The sequence below is a fragment of the Mastigoproctus giganteus genome, chromosome 9 (genome assembly GCF_048544385.1).
Source record: "Mastigoproctus giganteus isolate SK-2022 chromosome 9, ASM4854438v1, whole genome shotgun sequence".
Lineage (NCBI taxonomy): Eukaryota > Metazoa > Arthropoda > Arachnida > Uropygi > Thelyphonidae > Mastigoproctus > Mastigoproctus giganteus.
The window spans coordinates 182,305,982-182,331,072 of NC_143583.1; the positions used below are offsets into that span (position 1 = coordinate 182,305,982).

General features: G+C 37.7%; 1 protein-coding gene across 1 annotated transcript in view; it reads left to right on the top strand.

Annotated features, from left to right (window-relative positions):
• The window catches only part of fs(2)ltoPP43 (female sterile (2) ltoPP43), a 52,034-nt gene that overhangs the window by 25,244 nt on the left and 1,699 nt on the right, over positions 1 to 25,091 (top strand). The window contains exons 4-5 of the mRNA XM_090381366.1: positions 14,786 to 14,925; positions 22,622 to 22,693. Of these exons, the coding sequence (XP_090237492.1) occupies positions 14,786 to 14,925; positions 22,622 to 22,693 (212 nt within the window). The remainder of the gene's footprint in view (positions 1 to 14,785; positions 14,926 to 22,621; positions 22,694 to 25,091) is intronic.

The following is a 25,091-nucleotide window of genomic DNA, read 5'->3' on the forward strand; positions in this document are numbered from 1 at the left end:
TATAACACTTACTTCCAAACACTTCTTTTGGCCTACCATGACCCAAGATATTACAGATTATGTTAAGGACTGCCATTCATGTCAAATCCATGCTTAATTTAAAGGGAAGACTCCCATCCAGTCTGGGAAACAACTTTCACATACATTTCAGCACTGCCAGATCCAGAAAAAAAATGACAAGAGAGGCACCATTTTGTACCTTGTTTTGTACACAAAATAATGCACAGAACAAAACAAGTACAACACTCAAACATGATGTGACTGGTGGACATAGGCATGTTGCTAAACTTTGAATTACTTTGAAGTAAACTTTACACACAATCAAGCTGCATGATGGCTTGAACTAGAATGGCAATCATATCAGCATCAGTGTTGCCAAATGTAGTCAGTTGAAAATAGCTAAGCCACAATGCAAAAATAGATCAAAATCCAATGTTAACAATAAAAAAAAAAAAAAAAAATTTTTTTTTTATAGCTAAAGGGAATTTAAATGATTGGTGTATATTCTCTAAAAAAATGACAGGGGTGACATGTGCCTCTCTGCCTATGCATTTCAGTATCTAGCTGTTGATATGGTATGACCACTCCCAACATCAGGCTGGTAATAAATAAATTTTAGTTATTGTGGATTTATTTTTCAGATGGGCAGAAACAATAAATGATATCAGTGGTATCATTTATTGTTTCTGTTGCCTTCACTCTATACTGAGTGATAGGGGCAAAACTTTACCTCAGAGCTGCGTCTTGCAAATGTGTAAGCTTTTCGGAATAGAAAGGATATTTATTAGCCATACAGTGCAAGGAAGCATGAGGCTTATGCTGCACCAGCCAAAAAAAATTCCTGAGTTACACACAGACAGACAGACAGACAGACAGAGAGAGAGAGAGAGAGAGAGAGAGAGAGAGAGAGAGAGAGAGAGAGCGAGAGAAGCAGAAAGGAATCACCAAGAAAGAGTCCTCAGCTGGATATCATCATTCTTCTACATTCACGATCACTTGCACCAATTTCTTCCAGCGCTCTCCTCAGGACTGCTATAGCTTCATGAGTTTGCCATTATGTAACTGGAACTCGTTTGGGTTCATATTCATTTTTCTCCTCCTCCTTGGCAAAATTATCAGCAACAGACTGGGCAATTTCTTCATCTGTTAAAGCTGTAGTAACTTGTAGATCACCATCTGTCCACCCAATCATTAAACTCCTGTTCACCCATGTCTTCAGGCTTTACAACGTGGTCAGTATCGTGACTTAGTTGCCCATCATGAATAATTAATCCACATTTTTTGAAACAGTTGGTAATGCAGGTTTTGGAAACTTCATTCCAGGCACTAAGTCATATGAAGTGCATCTAGAATAGTTATCTGCTCTGTGATATCGGATGATGTTCCCAAACCTTCATCTATAGACTGGACGATTCTTCACCTCATATCTGATCTATAAAAAGGTCTTAAAGGTTTTTATTATTCCCTGGTCGAGAGGTTGAATCAGTGATGTGGCATTTGAAGGTAGAAAAACTTTTTTTACTTTCAATGTTTTTGAGTCAACTTTGGATGAGCTGGGCAGTTGTCCAAAACCAGTGCAATTTTTTTGTTTTTCTCATCCAATTTTAAATCCTATTTATGAAGATAATCTTCAAATAAAGAATCTGTCATCCAAGCATTGGTATTATTGACACATACTCAACAGGCAGCTGTTTTACTCCTTTAAAACATCTAGGCGATTTACTCTTGCCAATAACTAACGGCTTCATCTTGATTGTTCCCGCCATGTTGCATGTTAAAAGAACTGTAATCCTGTCCTTGATCTTCTTTCCTGCAGATGCAGAGGAATTTTTAAAAATCATGTAGTGGTCTGGGGTAGCCCTGTAGTATAGCCCTTAAAAATGTCTTCAGGATTATAAGGGCTTAACACAGTTTGCCAAGCAGTTTTCAACCAGGTGTCAGCTGCAGAACCATTGGAATCCTGTTTTTCTCCGTGAAGGTTTTTGTAAACAATATCATGCCTCTCCTTCCATCTTGTCAGCCATCCATCCGTCGCCTTAAACTCTATTCTTTCAGCAAAATCATTAGCTTTTTGAAGAAGAAGAATGCTATGATTGATTGGTGCATTAAATGAGCTGGCCTGTTTGAACCAAACAAACAGAGCTTCATCTACTGTTTGGCTTGGCATTTCCCTTCATTCTTCCTTTTTCTGGTTTTACTAATCACATTAGTATTTAATGTATGACGTGATTTTTAACAATTTTGATAAAGATGACTAAGGCACTCCTAATTTTACTGCCGCTTCCCTTTGAGACATATTGCCTAAGTTTAATTTATCGTACGTTTCTATAATTCGTAATTTTTTTTTTTTTTTTTTATTTTATGAAAACCGCACATGAGGTATTAGAACCTATAGTACTTAGTACCATGCTTGGGTTGGAGGTTGAGAAGATGAAAGAAGATAATTGTTAATATTAGACTTGAACTTCTGTAGACTAATTTTCAGGAAATACATATGAAGGAAGGTTGTTCCAGTAAACAGCAGTTGAATGAATAAACGAGGAAGATGAAAAGTTGGTCCTGTGAGTTTGAAGTTGGACAGTAAATGGATGTTGGCTGGTGGCGGCATGTGTTTATACTGTTTTAAAAGAGAGCAGGAATTATAGAAACCAATTCAGAAGAACATTGCCCATGGAAGTATCTGTAAAAAAAAAGGCATGCAGCAGAAACAGTACATCTATGAGACAGTGAGTGGAAAGACTCTGTTAGAGATGAGTTATTAATTAACCTAACTGCCCTCTTCTGAATGGAATCTAGAAGCCTGAGAGAGGTTTTGTGGGCACTGCCCTAGATGTGGCCACAATATTCCATGGTAGGGCAGAAATGTGATTTGTACAGAGTGAACAGCTGTTTGAAGAAAAGTAATGCAGAGAGCAAAAGAGAAAACCAAGTTTTTTTTAGATTCAGAGGAAGCATATTTGTAATGTGCTTGTGCCAAGAGAGATTAGAAGTGAGGGTAATCCCCATAAGAGATACTGTATTTCTTTGATTCTAAAACACACTTTTTTTCCCCTATAAACATCTCTAAAAAGGAGTGAGTCTTACAATCACAGTTTGCTTTTCAAATTTTCCCAAGCTTTGCACCATGTTTTGTTTTTACGTGGAAACCCCGTCTCCATGTTTGACCGTTATCGCATTCTCCAATTCCAATGGAGAATCAAGTGGTGTGGGTGATTTCACGTGCTTTCGAAATGTGAAGCCACCGTTATTTCATTATAGTGGAGCTCACTCAGCGAAAACTAGGAAGTTTTGTTTGTATATCTTCGAAAGTTAGTTAGGAGTTACTATATTTTGCTAATTTTGATCCCTTATTGCACATTAAAATGTCAGAAAGATTGCGCTACGAAGCCGCATTGAAACGAAAAGTTTTTGTGTATGCAAAAGAACATGGAAACGACAGTCGACTCTATGGGAACATAGAGTCGACATTTTGACATTAGTGAAGTAAATGTTTGTCGTTGGAGAAACGATTGCAATTGCATATTTTCATGCAAAGCAACAACCAAGTGCTTTACAGAGCCTAAGAAAGGAAGATTTCCACAGGTCAATGAAGCTGTGATACATTTTAATGGAGACACGTGCAAAAGGATTACCCATCACTTGACAATTCGTGCATTTGAAAGCCGGAGAAATTGCCAAGTCCCTCGGAATAGAGAAAATAATTTTTAAAGACAGTCGTGGCTGGTGCGACAGACTCTTGCATCATAGTGGATTGTCGTTAAGGTGCCAAACGTCTGTCAAATTCCTGCAGGCTTTCAACAGAAGCTGATTAACTTTCAGTGACAGGTGATGAAATTAAGGAAAAAAAGAAACTGAGTTTAGTCAAATTGGAAATGCTGATGAAACCCCTTTCTTCTTCGATATACCTCGAAATTACACTGTCAACGCTAAAGGCGCTAAAGAAATCAAGATTATAAGCATGGGCTACGAAAAGCAGCATATCACTGTGATGCTATGCATCACCGCTGATGGTTGAAAGTTGCCACCATATTTAATTTTAAATTGAAAAACCATACCGAAGAATGAAATTTTCCCTAAAGATGTTATTGTGCGTGCACAAAAAAATGGATGGATGTCGGCAGAGCTTATGGAAGACTGGCTAAATGTTGTGTGGAATAGACGTCCTGGAAGAGGCGCCTCTGTAGCCAGGTGGGAAGGAGCACCAGTGCGTAGCACATGCTCCTTGATTAGACCGGGGTTCGAGCCCGTCACCACCAAATACGGAGGATGCGGAAAGGTCAGAGAATGACCACCGCATATCCCGGAGCAATATGGCCTTAGTTGCTAATGCTCCTAAAAACCAAATAACAAACAAACAAACAAACGTCCTGGAAGTCTTCGTAACCCACCCAGCATTCTAGTACTTGATGCATTTCGTGGACATTTGTCCGAACATGTCAAAAATAAAATCATGCAAAAACGTGGTGTCTTGGTTGTGATTCCTGGTAGCATCTGGTGACTAGCCAACTGCAGCCACTCGATGTTTCAATCAACAAACCATTTAAGGACTACTTGAGAAGGGAATATGAATCCTGGCTGTTGACCGACAACCTTCCGCTAACACCTTCCAGAAAAATTAAGAAAGCGCCGGCATCAAAATTGGCAGAATGGGTATCAACAGCATGGAAGCTGATCCCAGAAAGAATAGTCAAGCACTCATTTAAAAAATGTTGCATTACCAATGCTCTCGATGGCTCAGAAGAATCTGACCCTGAATGTGAAGTAGACTCTGATATTGATTCAGTTGCAGATATCGACGGCTCAGAAGATTCAGAAGGAAGTGATGAATAACATACCTACTGATAAATACCAGTACTATTGTTAGTGAATTGAATTTAATTATAATAAAAAATATTTGCTAGATTTATTTTAGTGTTTTATTTTTTCTCTTAGAATCAAAGCTTTTTTTCTGAAATTAAGGTGTCTTGCAATCGATAGCATCTTAGAATCAGAGAAATCTGTATATCATCTTGCCTAGAAATCGGAGTGTCACCAAAGATAAGCATAGGAGCAGAAGAATCCTTTTTGTGAGATATCAGACAGGACTGAGTTTTAGAAGGATTGAAATCAACTAAGTTGTTTGCCCCACTTGAGAGAATTACCTGGGGATCGGCATTCAAGGAATTAGTGGTGGATATTCGAGAAGTTGAAGCTGATAGAGCAAGGCATAGTTTCTCAAACTGAAATGCAATGTGCTATCATCAGCAAAACTATGCATAGGATTTCCGGTCAATGGAAAAAGGTCATTAATATACAAGAGGAAAAGAGTGGGGGAAAGAACTGAACCTTGGGGGAAGACCAGCATTAGTGGAGAAGTTAGAAGACAGCAAGCCATCTACCATCACCTTCAGTGAGCGGTCAGAGAGAAAACTGTATAACCAATCACAAAAGAAAGTTGGCAAACCATAGGTTGGATGTTTAGAAGACCTTTGTTTTCCATTAAATCTGTCCATTAAATGGGTAACATAAGCCAGAATATCACCAGTGGATTGACACTGACGGAATCCATACTGGTGATCGTTGATCAGACAGAAGGTTTCTAGGTAGTTTAAGAGTTGGTGGTTAATTGATTTTAAAAAAAAAATGTTCTTGTTTATACTCCCCCATGACCACCAGGTCAGTGGGGTGCCTCCGTAGCCAGGTGGGCAGGAGTAGCAGTGCGTAGCACACGCTTCTCGAATAGACCGGAGTTCGAGTCTGTGACCACCAAATACTGAGGATGCGGAAAGGTCAGGGAATGACCACCGCATATCCCCGGAGCAATATGGCCTTAGTTGCTAATGCTCCTAAAAACCAAATGACAAACCAGGTCAGTGGAGTTTACAATAAATCAATCAATACAAATATTAATCGTATTTAGCAGTCATGGGCTTGAACCCCGGTCCACTCAAAGAACGTGTGCTACTGCACTCGTGCCCCTAACCACTCGGCTACATTCTCCATTACTTTAGAAATTGTAGAAGTAATTGAATTGGGACGATAATTGGACGATTGAATTGGATGGGAGGGATTTGTCACCTTTTTAGGAACAGGCTCTAAATGAGCAAATTTCCAAGCAGAAGGAAAAACACTTTTGGAATAAGAAAGTGAAAAAAGGCAGCAAAGAACAGGAGTAAGTTCAGGAATAGTTTTGGGAACAAGTGGAGAAATACCATCAGGACCTGGAGCTTTCTTAGCATCAAGATTTGTCAAAATCCTTCTGACATCCTTTTGACAGAAGACCACAGGAGGCATTGAATGGAGCGTGTTGGAAATGGTGGGAGGTGTTTTACCAAAATCATTAATACATGTTTTGGAAGAAAAATGGGATACTAGCAGGTCAGCTTTATCCTTGGCTGAAGTAACAACAGAACCATCTGGTTTTGACAGAGGTGGGAGCAGAGATGGGCAAAAGTTGCAGCCAATAGCTTTGGCAGGGGCCAGAATGCTTGGCTACAATTAGGGCAAGAAGCAAGTTTTTTCTACTCTTAGCCTGTTTAAAGTCTAGTTTGGACTGATTAATAACTGCTTTACAATTGTTGTGAGCTTTGGTGTGGGCAGAAAATGAAACTGAAGAATTGGAAACAAGCCATTTACGATATGCAATGTTCTTCTCTTGAACAGCCTTAGAACATTTATTGGAAAACCAAGGTTTAGATAAAGGGCGAGATTTTAACGTGAAGTGTGGAATAAAGGATTCCATTCCTACAAGAATAATTTCACTGACACGATCCGAGCAAATGTTGACATCAGAAGTTTTGAAACAATCTGACCAAAGAAAAGAAATCTCGCAGGTCATCCCATTTTGCATTCTTGTAATGCAAAATGGGATGACCTGCGAGATTTCAACACGAGGTTGGGAATAGCCAGGAGATAAAGGTTCCATTGGAGGAAAGACAGTCATCAAGTTGTGATCTGAGGTGACTAAAGGACCACTCACTTTGACTATGTACTTAGAAGGGATGTTTGTGAGAAAAAGATCAAGCATATTGGCTGCATGGTTAGGATTGTCTGATATTCTGGTAGGTAAAAGAACAATCTGTGCAAGGTCATTAGTAATTGCACAAGCCTCAGCATCTCAACCAGCTGGGTCTGTGTGACTAGAGAATGGAAGCCAGCTGGAATTGTGAACATTAAAATCACCAAGGAAAATTACGTCACTGTTAGCAAAGTTGGACTGGAGGAAGTCAGAGTTCCGAGTGATTAGTGGAGTTGGGAGAACTGTAGAGACAACAGATGAATTTGACAGAATGAGGTAGAGAGATTTTAAGCCAGAGAAAATTGAAAAGAGGAGATTCCAAATTACCAAGTCTCTGACAGGGAATGTTGGAATGGACATATGCACAAGTTATCAACTTTGAGGCGAAAGGAATCATACAGCGAATAATTTGGGCAACTGAGATGAGCAGTGGTTGAATAAACTGACAACTAAGATTCTGTCAGAAAAGGTACATGGGGTTTGGCAGACTGTAAGTGGAAATGAACATCATTGAAATTTAGAACTGAGACCATGTATATTTGTGAAACGAACTAGGAAGTGTTTGGGAGGTTTAGATCTTTTTGCAGATAAGCTTGCTCTATTAGTTTGACAATTCATGGTGTATTCAATAGTAAGACAAAATGAGGGTGGAGACATGCTGTATGAAGTAATGAAATTTTTGGAGATGGCATACACATGGTAAGAATATACCGAGATCCATGACATAACGTGGCCTCGACAATGCCCCCTGCATACACACTTCTTGGACTCCCTCCAGTCACTATCTGGTAGAGTAGAGGTAGCAAGATTATACACTAGCTGATTCGGAAGCCTCCTAGAGAGTTACTAATAGGTTCAGTCCGGTGTACTAACTAGTGGCCGACTTGCAAACACCGTTTTAGAGCTGTATCCTTGAACTGTAAGGAAGTTTGGATTTTACCATGATGTTCATCATAACCTCAAAAGACAGCAATCATACTGCATGATGGAAGAGATGGGGAAGTGTTGGCCGGAACTTAGCTCTGGATTCTAAACATGGGTTCCACCACTTCAAGCCTCCAATAAGCAAAGTAGTGGTATTGCACCAGTTGATGAGAGTCATCTACCACCTAGTATTGCCTGGTTACACAGAGGGGCGGCATTCCTCCATGTGGTGTGGGTGCCACACCTTGACCCCTGCTTACGTTGGTTCACACCTGGGTAATCACCCACAGTTATCACCTTTGTGTACTTGCACATGGGGTTTTACCTAGGATTATTAACAGTCCCACCATCGTGAAGGTGCACACAGAGGATCTGGCTGTCACAGACTGTCTGGTCTTCACCGAAATTGGGTCCACTTGACTTGAGTGTCACCCGAATGTCAGTTCCATCAGCATTTTAGACTCCCAGGTAACAAACACAGCTTGTCTGGTGTATCTGAGAGAATGGCTGAGACAACCTAAAGGACCAGCTTATCTTTTACACTCAAATTTACTCTTTCTGTTCATTGACATTTTTTTTTTTTTGGTAGTAAAATTTAAAACATAGTAAAAAATATAAGCATCAATCAATAACAAAGCACACGGCACACACAAATTGGAACTAACACAACACATGCAAGCGAGACGAAGTTTACATATAGAAATGAAGAATGAAATGCAGATTTCAGTGAAGGGGAAACACATTTCACCATAATAAAGTGAAAACATAATTCCAGCTATCGGTATTATTGCATATGAATAAGATAGTTTACTACCTGCTTATTGCACTGACAGAAAAGGCCAATAAACCGGAAACTGCAAATTGGTTCTTATGGTTGTGGCCTCCATAAATGTGACCTGCCAGAAATGTGCTTTAAAAAAAATATCACAGAGGCATTCAAAATTGATACTTATAACTGAAAATGTGATTCCATTTTATTGATTTGGATCAGTTCTTCGAAATTTAATTCTATTGAGTGGCTGATTCTAATAACCAGTGATCACTATATCCTCTAAAAACAGCAAGAAAATACGAGGGAAAATGCACTTTCCTCAAAAAAAAAAAAAAAACTTCTGACTTGTTTCTGCTGCGGTTCCTCCAAGAAAACTTGGAGGAACCATATCAATATTCCAGTAATAGAAGTATGCAAAACCCTAATGAGGAGTCTCTAGCAGGCTGGGACCCAAGTGCAGCCATGTTTCACTGAATTACAGAATGTAGTATGTACATAATAAATTTAGTATGCAGCACTTCCAAGGCTTAAAGGGAACCCTGGCTGTGACCTCTAATTTCTTCACGACATCTTAATCAATCCTGAGAGTAGATCTGGAGGCATCAGATAGCATTTGAAATAGCTAGCAGAGAAGTTCAGAGACAATGAAATTATAAAGAGCTATAGTAAAAAAGTGCCAAGAATAGCAGAAACTATATCACTGAATATAAGGTGAGTAGATCTAAACCTATCAAAGTAGGAGACAGTTCTTCTGAGACACATTGGGAAAAGAGATACGAACAAGAAAATACATGTTGAAGCAAGAGGGGCCTTTCAGGGTCTTGCAGAAACTTTCAAGAGTAACACAGATTAAAACAAAAGAGTCCCATAAAAAGAGCAGGCAGTGCACTTGGATGCCATGAAAAAAGTATTTCATTAGAAGAAGTGAGATCCTGCTTCCAGATTATTCTCTCAAAGCAAATGTAAAGCAGCCACTCCCTAAACAGAATCAAAGGAATGATCAAGGAGAAATGGCTGTCTTTTGTGATGATGAAAGTATAAATAAGAATGCAAGATGGCAATGAATTTTATGAACACAATTCAGAAGTGAACTTAAACCACCTGAGATATTCAACGTGGTGTTATGTAAAAATTGCTCTGCATTTCATAACATTATCCATTATTGTGGTTACAAAAGAAAAGAAGGAGGTCAAGAAGTAGAAGATGGATCTGTACGAGGGAAGTGGGAAATATATTGTGGAAAAGGAATAGGACTAGTGTATGACTGCCGGGGGCTAAAGTTGAAAATGTAGAGCAGATGTCATCTCTTAAGGGTAGAAAAGGTGATATTGTTGTACACGTTACTATTAATGATATTAAGAATAGGAGATTTGAGGATTTAATTAAGTACAGGGCAAGTTGAAAAAAATTCGAGAGTTAAGAATTAAGTTTTTGCAATCCTGCCCAGACACAATAGGAAGGAGTACCTGATGAGAGCCTTGTCAATGTTTGGCACTGGAGAGACTGTGCAGGGCTCATGGGGTAGAAATTTGTCAGCATGGTTTGTGATTGTTAACAGCAGACACTGTTTTTATAGGGATGGGATACATTTAAATAGGAGCGCAAGATTATTTGCCAATGGTGAAGAGATGGTGTTAGGCAGGTCACAAAACTGTTAGCTAACTGACATATATTGACTAATAGATTAACAGCAACTGCAGACAGAAGCATAAGTGATTCTTGCAGCGCTTCTATTGGAACATGTAACAGTCTGGAAAAAGAGGTGTTGGCACTTTGAATACCTGCTGGGGTTTTTCGTGGAATAAGCAAATGGCCTCTGTTAGGGTTACTAAGAGTAAAAACAGAAGCATTTACATCAATGCTAAGAGCATAGTAAATAAAAAAATTTGAGGAATTTGAAGTACTGGTCAAATCATCAAATGCAGACATTGTGGGGAAGTCAGAGACATGGTGTCACTGGGATTCGGAATTTCAGTATGGGGAGTACAATGTGTACAGAAAGATTTGATAGAAGAAGAGGGGGAGGGGCTATGCATTTAGATAAAAAGCACAAAATCTAAGGCTGTGCATTCAGTTGACATAGGTAGCCAGTGATGTGGAGTTGCTCTGATGTTGACATAAGCACTGGGAAAGCAAAAATGAAAGTAAGAGTGTGTAATAGGTCTAATAACTGTGATGAGTATAATGAGCAACTGTATGGACATGCAGAGAGCTGTATGGACATGCAGAGAGGGCCAGTAAATGAAGATGTCTTATAATTGAGGACTTCAGCTTTCCAGATATTGATTGGAACATATGGGTTGGTCACTCACACAGTAGCAAGAAGTTTGTGCATTTATTGGATGACAGTTTCCTACACCACCACTACCACGTTAGAGAGGCAACGAGAAAAAGCAGTACATATGATCTGATTATTGACGACGACCCTTCATGCATTAAGAATTTCCAGATTATAGTTGATGTGGGATTTACTTAAAGATGTAATTACAGTCAAGAGCAAAGGAAAGGGCTTTTAGTTTCATAAAGGTGACTACAGTGTTCTCAGACAGTTTTTAAATTGAATTCAGTGGGACCCACTGATAAAATTACCAACAGCAAATTCTAAATAGAAAGCATTCAGGGAAGAAACTGTAGAAGCTACCAGGCTTTTTATACCAATGAAGAGATATTGTTCAAGGATGAGACCTAAATGGACTAGTTAGATGTACTGATGAGACTTGTGACAGAGAAGAATACCTTGGATGCGTATAAATTATCAGGTAACACAGAAGTCTACAGTAGATATAAACTAGCCTGCAATAAAGTCACAAAGGAGCTAAGACAGATTATGAGAAAGAAAGATTATTCTCTGCCAAAGAATACAAATATAAACAGCAAATTATGTATGTAAACACTAGAAGGAAGGGGATTGAAGCACATTGGTCCACTATATCTGAATGGTTTAATTGTTAATGAATCTGCTCAAGTTGTTGATAAACTCAATATTTTGCATCTAAGAGGTAATGCAAGACCATTGAGACAGGAATGTATTTTATGTTGCAGTCACAGCACGGATTAGTTAAGGGGACTGACCAATCTGATTGATACTATAACACATTGACAAAGGAAATGGATGGAAAAAATAATTTTGACATCATATACTTAGGTTTCAAGAAAGTTTCTGATACTGTTGCATATAAAAGACTACAAATTGAGCAGTGTGGAATTAAGGACAAGTTACTGCTATGAATAAAGGGATGGTTGAATGGGAGTAGACAGTTATCAGTGGGCACTGGTCTTCTTTGACAAATGTTAGAAGTTCCCTGAGGGTCAGTGCTGGGCTCGTTGTTGTTTTCTGTATTTATTAATGATATTGATATGATGCCTAATAGCTATTATATTTTTTCAGTTGATACTAAGGTTAGGAGGATGAGTAATGAGAGTATGCTACTGTAACAAGACTTAGATAGATTAGGCAGATGGGCTGAGAAGTGGCAATTGAAATTTAACATTAACAAATACAAGGTGCTTCATGTGAGTAGCATTAATCCCAGATTAATATACCTGTGTGGTACCACACTCAGAGTAGCGAAGAATGAAAAAGATCTGCCAGTAATTGTTAGTCAGATATAAAGTTCTTCGAGCAGTGCAGACAAGCTGCCAGGAGAGGTCATGGGGTTTTGTCAGTGATATACAAGAATTTTGCCAGCAGGGATAAGGAGATGATTTTCCCATTGTACAAGGCAGTGGTGAGGCCACATCTTGAGGACTGCATACAGGTCTGGAAGCCTCATTTGCAGAATAATGTGGATCTCTTGGAGCAGGTGCAGAGAAGAGCAACAAGATTAGTGAGGGGAACAAAAGGGTGCTGGTACTAGAAAAGGTTTCAGCCCTGCAAGTTTTTGCACATGTATCTTGCAACCTTAAACACCTCAATCACCTCACAGGTGATCTGATTGAGGTGTTTAAGGCATTAAATGGATTCAGGAAGGAAGCTGCAAGATAAATGTGTGAAAATTGGTCTTCACAGAGCATATAATTGATTTTCGTAACTAACTTCCATCTGGTCTTGTAGAAGTAAGTAAATCATAAAAAAAAAAATCTTCCTTGCATCCAGAAAAGTAGCCAGTAGCTTTCTCAAAACAGCAAACAACAGTGTCATCCTCAGTTACAGTATAGTGATTTCAACACTTGTCACTCATTTAGAGGTCAAGAATTGAATCCCATCAGAGATGGGAAGAATTCTTAGAAAGTCCTTTCAGTTGGAGCTATAGTAAGTTTGAGACAGAGGAAGCATGATTTACCCTATTAGTTAGTTGCAGTTTCATCTCATATGACATTCAAGTCAACCTGTGACTGTAAACCAACATTATATACTGGTGCAATATTTATGTAAGATGCTGATGTGCCATTTGCTACTTTTCAGTAATTTGAAATTTGGTTGAATATCTCTGCTGATTTGTGGACCTTTCTCAACATGATTGCATGCACACATGCAAACACACTCAGTATTTTCTTTTGTGCCAATCATCAAGAACCATTTGAGTTTTTTTCAAAATTTTGAAATACAGTGATGGATGGTATATTCAAAAGAGTAATGTTAACATTAGCTTCCTGACAGTATGCTCTTTGGACTACAATAATTGTGCAATTATTCTCGAGGAGCAGTTTTACGTAAGAGAGTGCTGGTCCAGCTCCAGCTGTTAATTATGAAATTTTACACCTTGGCTTTTCCAAAGTGAAAGAACAAATTTTTTCCATGCTTTTTGTTATAATAAATTTAAAATTTCAGTCTGCTTAAGAAAATAAAATTCTTATTAGCAGTGAAAAGTGAAACTGATAAATTATTGTAATACCAGCTTTGAGAAGAGTGGGCATCCCACTTTCACTCTTTAAACTCTCAGAAATGGTCAGAATTTTTCTTTTGCTATGTATGTTTTCTGAGTAAATTGAAGACACTTATGTACTTGGAATTTATTGGTAGCTTTGGAACTCTGCCATTTTAGCTCCAAATGTCATGATGGCCTATAGTATTGGTAAAGTAATGTTTATTTACTTGGCCATTGCAATAATTGTCTTCTAGATCAGCTGAATTAAGACAAAGAAATATTATGTTTGCAACAAACTACCATTCTCCAGTTATGCATAATGGTTGGTTCAATGTAAAACTGTTTCTAATTTTGCTTTTGGTACTGATACTTGAATATAAATCAGTGGGAATCCAGGACCCTACACTTTTGACACCTTGCTTAACCCTATATAATATGTACAAATATGACCCCTGAATTTTTTTTGAGTTCCTTTCAGAATTAGAAAATTTAGTAAGAGTATTGAGGCAAACTTCTACTTTCACATAATTGACTTCTTTTCCATCATTTCCCACTTTACCTACAGATTTTTCTCCTTGAATGCACTTCCTGTTTCATTTTCTAGCTGGGTTCCTATAATGCCCAAATTTAACATCCTTTTAGCTGTTATTGTGCAGCACATTTACATTTTTTAGATTTGATTCCATCTAAATATATTTTTTTGTAATATGCTCAAGTTCTTTCCAACTTGCACCAGTTTTAAATAGCATATTTTATTTTACAATTTTTAATATTTCCCTGGTTTTTTTTTTCCCTTTTAGAATCCTAAAAAAAAACTTTTTAATAATTGTTTTTTGTGATATAAAATTTTATGCTGACCATGACTACCTAATTCATAATCCTTAAGTAATGGGAGGTAAAAAAAGCACGTGATAAAATTTCCTTGGAGGGATGTGCAGGGGCATTATTTAATAATAAAAATGTTGGTGTTTTCATTTGCATTTTATTTTACTTCTTTTAAAATATTTTACTTCTTTTAAAGAGTGATGAAACTTCTGAAATAAGTTTGAAATTGTATCAAGAATTGTATCAAGAAATTCTTGTTTAGAAAATATCTCAGTTCTACATAAATAAAATACATAAAGGCAGTCTAAATTATAGATAGGTTCCACAAATGAGGGTTTACTGTATAGTTTTTTCACTTAACACTGTTTTCATTTGAGTTTGATTTATTATGTTTAAAGTGTATTGCTCCATAATTTAATTTGTTTAATTATTCTTAGTCTTTTGTTTTATTTATTTTAGTCTTGAAAAATATTCACTTCAAGAAGAACTTGTTCTTGAGGGATCCGATGATGAAGAGCAGTATGATGATGAAGATGACAGCAACGATGAAAACAATTGGAGAAATGATTATCCAGAAGAAGATTCAGATTTTGAGAATGGTTAAAATATTTTCAGACTAATGATATAATTACCATGATTTTTTTTAAGAAAAAAAAGACCTACTTTTAATAGCAGAATCTTTTATCATTTTTTTTCTACTTATATCATGTAATTTTTAGGAGTATCTGATAACAATACCCATAAGCATTGCTTTGCCTGTATTTGTATTAATAGTGCTAATAAGAATAATATATTTCACTACAGGTTAAAAGACATTTAAAGATTAAATTTAAAAAATACAAACTAACTAAATTTAAGGTGGTGCCACATATGGTCTCTCACTCTCTCTCTCTTGAGGCCTGTGTCAGTGGAATTCAATATTAAAAAAAAATTAAATTTGCTAAGATATCAAAAACAAAGAATTAAAATGGTAGAGAGCACTTGGAATACAGTTAGTGTCTCTGCGCAAAGAAAAATCATGAGATGCATGGCTTGGTTTCGGGTCTACTGGTTAGAGAAGAAAAAGATGGAGTGAGTGGTGTCTTTATTCATGCTCTGACTAGATACAATGAGGGTGGATCCCTGAAACCCTGTGATACTATCTGCATCCAAAGTTATTGACTCAGTTATCTGGCTGAGAAAATGTACACAGAGCTTGAAGAAGGGCAGGTAGGAATTATGTTAGTTTTCTTGAGGTTTACTTGGTGCATCAGCTTTGGCATTTATTTATGGGATTTAAGTGCAAGGCTTAAAAAAACTTGGAAAAGATGATCTGTTGTGTTAACACTGTTTCGATTTGTGATTAATGGCCAAAGTCAGGTATGGCTTCTTGTAGATCATGGTTTAAGACTTGATCTCTTGATGTTTATTACTACCCTGGTATTGCCAGTTTATATGCCACTTGTGAAAGTGAAAGAACTTATTTTGAATTACACATATAATTTGTTTTTGTGTAGAATTCTTTCCTGAAATGTGATGTGATGTGGAAGTGGTTGTGGAGCATTGTTAGTTCACTGGAATTCCCAGGAGCCAGCAAGAGCACATTCTTTTTATGTCCAGTCAAAATTTTCAGCACATCTATAACTTGCCTAAGTATATAATCAAAGAACTTTGTGGAATTTGACAGAATTTTTTGTTGACTTAAAGAATTGTAAAAAAAAAAAGGCTTTTAAAGTTATTTTTTGGAAATTCAATGTGTTTTGCTACTATTTGTATTGCTGTTAATTCAGCACATTTGTCACTATATTGGATAAAAACAGAGCTGTAACTATGTTATTTTCACTCTTGAGCTGTTTGTATACATTGGAATGTTGGGAATTAAGGGCTTCTTAGAGTTAAGAGGATGTTATCTCTAGATCAAATTCTTTTTGTTTTGCATAAGAAAAGGAAGTGTGGAACCTTGGTGGAGCTACAGTCCATGGTTCAGTAGAGTGCAGTTTTCATTTGCAATTTGTAAACTGAAAGATTTAAATCATTTTGAATTTGAGAGGCATGTACCCAAGGGTTGATTACTTAGAAGGCAGTTTTAGTATGGGACTTCCTACTGTAGAGTGAAAAGAGTTGACCCATGTAGATGATGATAAAGCATTGATCTTGCCTTGTATGTATAGCAGAATGCTAAATGACTAAGATTTGCTGTAGACATTCTTCCAGTGATAACAACTAGGGCTCCTATTGAAGTCTAAAGTATTGATGGAACTGATATTTAGGTTCCATTTGTGAATCAGGTTGGTTGGATTTCAGCAGAGTCCAGTTATTCTGCGGCCCCGGGTGCCAAGCGTTATTGTGATCGAGCGATTCTCTGAGCTATTTACAAAGCGTTTTCTCAGTGCGACAGTTCTTGTTAATTTTGAAAGTTTTTCTTACGTTTAAAGTTATTTATTGTTAACTTACTCTTACGAACTGTAAGTAAGTTACAGAAAGGAAAACCACCTTTCTTTTTTCTTTCCTTAAATCTAACAAACTAACTTACACCGCTTGGTCACTCTAGCGGCACTGCTCCTGCCTCCCCGTGGCGGGGCCGGTAAACTTGGCAGAAAAGGCTCTCTGCCAAGGGCTAAAAGGAGCTGACATGGATTCCAAAGATAGTTATCCATATGTTGAGCCTCGTGCCTCAACCTGTCCAAGGACAGACCAAACCGAATTTGACACTTCCCATCCTAAGAGACAAAGAACAGAAGTTTCCAAAAAGGAATCACCACTGTTTCTTTTAATACATTCCCAAACAAGTCAACCAATTGGTGCACTTTCTCCATTTCTTATCGAGAAATGTCTCGAGAATGCTGCCGGACCACCTAAAATGGTGAAAAGACTCCGCTCCGGAGATCTACTTATAGAGACTATGAATAGTAGGCACTCTGAAGCCCTACTAAGAATCTCAAAATTTGCTAATATTCCTGTCACAGTAACTCCACATGCCACCCTAAATTCATCCAAAGGAGTGCTCTCTGAATGGGACTTATTAAATGTTACTGAAGAGGAATTAGTCCAAGAGCTACAAGATCAAAAAGTTATACAGGCAAAGCGAATTAAAATCAAGAAAGATGGTGAACTGGTTCAGACATGCAGTGTTATACTGACGTTTTCAACACCAATCCTTCCAGCTACAGTTAAGGCTGGATATCTGAACTGCCATATCCGACCTTATATCCCTAATCCGCTCAGGTGCTTCAAGTGCCAAAAATTTGGCCATGCTCAAACAGTGTGTAGAGGGGTTTCAGTGTGCCCCAACTGTGGATCCAAGGAACACACTCAGACAGACTGCCGAGCACAAACACCAGTATGTCCAAACTGCAACGGTAGCCATCCAGCGTACTCAAAAGTTTGTGAAACCTGGAAAACAGGAAAGAAGATACAGAAATACAAAATAGAAAACAAAGTGACTTATCAAGAAGCAAGGAAACAAGTTTTTCTCACAGTACCGAAACTCACATATGCAGCTGCAACACAAAAATACAAATCAGAAGGAACACAAACTGAAGTGTCCATACCACCAGCTACATCCATTTCCGGCTGGGCTCGGACTGTTCTAGCGAATCCGCAGGAGTCCCCTAAAGAACAAGTAAAAGACCAAGCAAATAATACCCCAGTCACCGTACCACCAACTATTGCTCCATTACGTTCAGATACTGAAAGTCTGAGAAATCTTAAACAGCAAAATGCTTTAACCGCAGATATGGAAACCGATAACACCACCAACAATGATGAAACCGTCTTAGAAATACATGCTGAGGAAGACATGGATACTGCACGACCCACTTTCCCGAGAAAAGATAAAATAAAACTGGAACGCCATAAACAGATTGGTTCTAAAAAACAGTCAGAAATAATTTCTACCTCAAAAGCTAAATAATGGAACAGTTGATTCAATGGAATTGTAGAGGCCTCCGTAACAACATAGATGACATTCACGACTTGATAAATCAGCATCATCCAGTAGGCATCTGTCTACAAGAAACGAATCTCTCTCCACAAGTGACACTTTCAGTTAAAAACTATACCTTGTTCAAGCAAGACAGGATCTCTGCCCATGGATCACATGGTGGTGTAGCTATATTGATCGACAGTAAAATCCCATCCAGACGTATTCCTGTCCAAAGCACTTTAGAAGTAGTTGCAGTACGCCTCGCTCTTGGCACAACGCTTACTCTTGTATCTATATATATCTCACCAAATGAGAACTGCCCGATAACTGAACTAGATGATCTTATCTTACAACTACCTTCTCCTTTCTGCATATTGGGTGATTTTAATGCGCATCACCAGTTATGGGGATCTTTACATACAGACAACCGGGGACGCACGATAGAGGATTTTCTTTTAAAGCATAATATCACACTGCTGAACACAGGCTCCGACACCTATGTCCATTTTCCAACAGGCTCAACTTCTGCTATAGATCTGTCATTATGCTCACCAATGTTATTTCCAGATTTCAATCGGAGAGTTTCAGAAAATCCATTAAACAGTGATCATTTTCCTATAATCTGTAAGCTCTGCACAAGAAGAAACTTACCAGCAAGTAGTCGAACCAAGTGGAAATTCTCAAAAGCTGATTGGAATAAATATGCATCAAGCGTTACACTAGGTGATGATATTATCCATCATCACACCATAGATGACGCCGTTAAACACATCACAGAAGAAATGCTGGCGGCAGCTGCTACAGCCATTCCTAAAACTTCAATTAAAGGATTCAAACACAAAAATTACTGGTGGAATTCGGCGTGTAACACTGCTAAGGGGGAAAAGAACAAGGCATGGAATCAGTTCCGAAAAAATCCAACCACTGCCAATCTGATTATCTACAAGAAACTTAAAGCCCAGGCCCGATACATCCGGCGAAAAGCTAAAAAAGAGTCTTGGATTCGTTTTGCCTCATCTGTCACTAAAGACTCAAGTGCAGGACTGATCTGGCGGAAAATAAGATGCCTTACCGGAAAGTCTCCATCAATTCCCTCCTCTATCATCGTCTATAAAGGACAAGAGGTAACTCTTCCCGAGAATATTGCAAACATCCTCGCGGAATCTTTTGCTCACCATTCTGCATCAACCTCATATGATCCAACTTTCTTAAAATGCAAATCAGTAGCTGAAAAATATAAAATAAATTTCAGAACGAAGTCAGCCCTCTCTTATAATGAACCACTTACCATATATGAATTAGAAGAATCTCTAAAAAAATCTGTCAATAGTGCACCTGGTCCAGACGGCATATTCTACTTAATGATAAAAAATCTAAATGAGAAATCTCTTTACTCTCTCCTAAAACATTTCAACCGGATATTTGTCGCAAATTACTTTCCCCTATCTTGGCGCCATTCTGTAGTTCTACCCATTCCAAAACCAGGAAAAGACCAATCAGACCCACATAATTATAGACCAATCTCACTTACTAGCTGCTTAGGTAAGACTCTGGAAAAAATGGTACATCGTCGCCTCACCTGGTATCTGGAAACTCAAACTACTGTGAACAACGATCAGTTTGGTTTTCGTAAAAACAGATCTACCTTAGACCTTATGATTAAGGCTGAGGCAAATGTGCGAAATACATTCATAAAAAATGAACATTTGGTTATGGTGAGCTTAGATATAGAGAAAGCCTTTGAAACTACGTGGCGTCATGGCATCCTTTGTGACCTGCATGCCCTAGGATTAAAAGGACATTTACCAGCATTCATTCAGAGTTTTCTCGAATATCGAACTCTCCAGGTCTGTTATCGAGGTACACTCTCCAAAATCTACATACAGGAAGAAGGAGTCCCACAAGGGTCAGTCCTTAGTGCCACACTCTTCGCAGTTAGAATACACACTCTAACAACAACCATACCGAATTCAGTAGAAACTTATCTTTATGCCGATGACCTCACTATATCCAGTCACTCACAAAATATGTACTCTATTGAAAGGAAACTCCAACTATCAATAAATAAAATACAAACGTGGATGTCACAAAATGGTTACAGACTGTCACCAGAGAAAACTTTCGCTATACACTTCTGCAAGAAGCGTAAACTGCACCCTGATCCTGAATTGCGCCTGGGAAACCATGCTATTCCAGTTAATGATAATATTAGATTTTTAGGATTAATATTAGATAAAAAATTAAACTTCCTGAAACACATACAGCATGTACGAACTATTTGTTTGAAGAAAATGAATATTCTTAGAGTGCTTTCTGCGATGTCATGGGGAGCTGACCGACTCTCCCTTCTTCACCTGTATAAAACTATAATCCGATCCAGACTAGACTATGGTGCACCCGTATATGACTCAGCTAGAAAATCAGCTTTACAGTCCCTAAATACCATTCAACATAATGCACTTAGAATAGCTCTAGGTGCCTTCCGAACGTTGCCAGTCCAGAGTCTTTATATTGATGCACATGAACCTCCATTATCGTTTCGGAGACAGATGCTGCTGCTTACGTACGCTGCCAAACTTCGGAGTATGCCCTCACATCCCATCTGGCCTTACATGTTTGCTCCGTCTTTCCAAAATTTATACAGAAATAAACTAAATGAAAATAAACCTGCTGGAATCAGATTGAAAGATGTACAGAATTGGACTGTCCCACTAGACAATATCCACCCAGACACGGGAGAAATTGAGCCTCCATGGTCCAATTTTACACCTTTAATCGATGAATACTTTCAAAAGTGGGGAAAACAGGCGTTGGACAATCAAAATATACAGCAGCTACATTCAACTCATGCATCAGCAAACACTCACTGTCTTCAAATTTATACTGATGGATCAAAATCTGATACAGATGTAGGTGCTGCAGTAGTTCTTCCAACTTGTGCAATCTCCGAAAAACTTTTCCCAAGTTGTAGTATTTACACTGCTGAACTCCATGCAATAAAAATGGCTATCAAACACGTCAACAACAGGTCTAATGAAGAAATTATAATTTATACCGATTCCTTGAGTGCAGTAACGTCTTTACAACACAAATGTCCGAACTCTCATCCTATTCTGAAAGAAATCAGAGCTCAGCTAATTAATCTCGCAAAACATAACACAGAGGTAAGGTTCTGCTGGATTCCTGGGCATGCTGGAATCCAGGGAAATGAGAAAGCTGATCAAGCAGCAAAAAATCCAGTCAACCCCGTATCTTCACTTGCCTCGATTCCTTATATGGACTGTAAACTTATCATAAAGCAGTTATGTATTGACCAATGGACATCAGTATGGCAGCAACAGACCCACAATAAACTTTTCCAAATCAAGAAAAAGCCACAATACTGGAAATCTAGTTCACGACTAAACAGAAGAGAAGAGGTTGTCCTTGCAAGGACACGCATTGGGCATACCTATCTCACCCACCTCCATTTGTTGACAGGGGATGAACCTCCTCACTGTCGTCATTGTTCCGCCCTACTTACAGTGAAACACATTCTCCTCAAGTGTCCTTACAATCATGCTGCCCGATTAACAAATTTTAAATCGGTTTTAACCCAAAACAATTCATTAGAGATGAACCATATTCTCAGCGATGACGCAAATCTATCCGATTTATTTAGTTTTTTAAAACAAATTCATTTATTTCAACTTGTGTACATATGACTGAAAAAAAAAAAAAAAAATCATTTGCACAATTACTGTGACAGGCACAATTTGGCCTTAGTTGCCCTTGTGCCAATAAACTTCCATTTAAACCAACCAACCAGTTATTCTGCAATAGTCATATCCTCTGCTTGCACCTTCAGTGTTGAAACTGTGACATTGCATATTGAAGCATCTTGCCATTTCTGCTATTCTGCAGTATGGGTCATATCTTTTGAGGGTAGATACAGCTTTAAAAAATATTTTCAGATCAGCTGCTAGATCAGTGCTTGGAAACTAGGCATCTGCATGGAGACCTAATTGATTTGTTCATGGCTTTAAATGGATTGAGTAAATGCTCATGGTATCCTTACCATCTCTCAGAGAACCTGCATAAGGTAACATAAATTGAAAAGGATGGCTGCAGGAACAGATGTGCAAAAATTTTCTTTACAAAAATTTCACCACTCGGTGAAAATATCTAGTTTTTATTAAAATACAGTTAGTGGAATATTAATTGTTGTGGGTAATAATATATTTATTTGCTCTGTTTAGAACTTTGGTACTTTGGAGTAGCTCACAACTTGTGGACTTCAATTAAATTTAAATATGAAATAAATATATTCAGTCGAATTTATTGTGTTGAATTTTAAACTTAATGGAATGTTCTTAATTTCTCTCATCTTGGTTGTTTGATTTCTGTTTTAGAATATGATTACTACAGAGAATATGATGGTGATGAAGGAAAGATGTTCGATAGACTTAGAAGACTTAACTTGGGTAAAATCAAATTCTTTCAGTAACCTATTAAATAAAATCTCTTTTAAAAATAATTTCAGCATATTACATTTTTTTAATTGTAAAACAGTAACTGAATTGAAATAATTTCTGTTTTTTTACATACATATGTGTAAGATATATTTACATATATACATACGTAAATGTCTTGACATTAAATATGGACAACAGAATCATGCTGTGTATATACAGGGCATTCCATAAAAGAATGCTGATATTTTAAATTTATATATTTATACCACTTTATATGTTGCTCCCCATTCAGTATTAAAGTTACCATCAGTGCATATGGCTCGGATCACTCCACATATCCGGTTGGCATGATAATTTTAACCACAATAAAGGTATATGTCTACATCTAATCATGGAGGCAGTTATCCTACAATGTGATAAATGTTGGCATGCACTCAATGTACATGCCCTGCATTCACAGCTGCAAGCATCTAGTTCTAACCAGTGATTACTGTCCTTGTACTCGTGTCACGCTTTGTTTGCCTTACAGGACCGTGCCCGGGCATTCTTTGTTTCATAATAATGTTTGTATTCAGCTGATGAAGAGTCCCCTAGACTTAAAAGTTACTGTTTTGCTTTATTTTATTTTATTTTATTTAGTCTAACTCAATTTTCACCTGTGTTTTTTTTATTAAAGAGTACTATCTTGTTTGCAGTTTTCTTTTTTCTTATTCCATTCCTTTGGAGGTGAGCAATATATTTTCCAGGTCCAACTTGAAAAGGTGAGAAATCTATCACCTTTTCAGGTTGGACTTGGAGTCTTTGGGTTTAAACATGCCTACCCCCCCTGTCAGATTTTGAAAAGGTGGCAACTGTATTTAGTTGCATATAAAGTTGCGTACAAGTAGGCCTTGGAAAGCAAGGCCTACTTGTACGCATCATGAGACAAACAAATAAATGAGATGTTTTAGGGTTGGTTGGTTGGTTGATTGCGGATTTATTTGGTGCATCAGCATCTGTGAGTCTGTTTTAGGGTTACTAAAGATAAAAATGTATACTTGTTTGTACACCAATGTATAGTAAATAAATTTACTGTATAGTAAATAAATTTGATGAATTTTTGAACTCTTGGTTGTCATCAGATGCAGACATCATAGCGATATCGGAAACACGGCGCCACTCAGACATAGCGAATGTGAAATTTTAAATGGTGAGTATGTTATGGGCAGAAGCAGTTCTTGGTTAAGAAGTACGTAGAATCTAAGGCAGTTGAAGTGGATAGCCACTGTAATGAGTCAGTTTGATGTGCCGATCAGGTTAGCCAGGTGGGTAAAGTGCCTGCCTGGCAACCCAAAGGTTGCAGGTTCGAATCCTGCCTCAGGCTTGGATCACAGTAGGAAAAAAAAAAAAAAAAAAATTCAAAAACTTTGGGAGGTGCATTATGGCCACAGAAGCTGATGTGCCAAAACTAACAAAAAAAAATTTGATGTGACATAAGCACTGGGGAAAACAAAAATCAGAGTAGAATAGGATATGTCATAGATCAAATGGCTGTGGTGACTGTAATGAACACCTATACAGATGAACAGAATAGGCCAGTAAATGAGATTGTTCTATGATGGAGATTTTTAACTTGATTTGTTGACTGGAACTTCTGGGCTGGTTGCTCACACAGTAATGAGCATTTCTATGTGTACTGAATGACTTGTGTAACAGATTATCCAGTGCTAGAGAGGCAACAAGAGAAAGCAATACTTTTAATCTGATTATCAGCAGTGACTCTTCATGCATTAAGAATCATCACCAGATAAAGAAACCACAAGAAGGCAGTGATATATTAATGTGGGATTTACTTAAAGATAATTACTGTCAAGAATAAAGGGAGGGATTAAAAGTGACTATCATGGTCTTAGGTAGTTTTAAATTATTTTTATTGGGACCAAATGGAGATGTTACCAACTGAAAATTGTAAATGAGAATCATCAGGGAAGTGATCATTGACACTACTAAGTTTGTATGCCAACTAAGAGACATGGTTAAACTTAATTGGATGTCAGATGAACTGATGAGACTAGTGGCACCTAACAAAAAATACATGGGATGATTATAAATTAGCAGGGACACATTGAATCGATTGCAGACTAGTTTGGACTTATTTTAGAAACTTAAAATAAGTCCAAATTCACTGAATTAAAGCAAATTAAGACAGATTATAAGAAGTTTTTGGCTAAGAATGCAAAGAAAGTAGGAAATTCTTTTCTTAGTTTAAGACTAAAAGGAAAGGGATGAATCACATTGGCCCACTGGATATGAAATGAGATTACAGCTGAAGATCCTGCTGATCTTGTTGACAAACTGAATAAATATACATCTACATTCATGCATGAAGTTTAGGGATGGGAACACTAGATGTATACAAACATATACA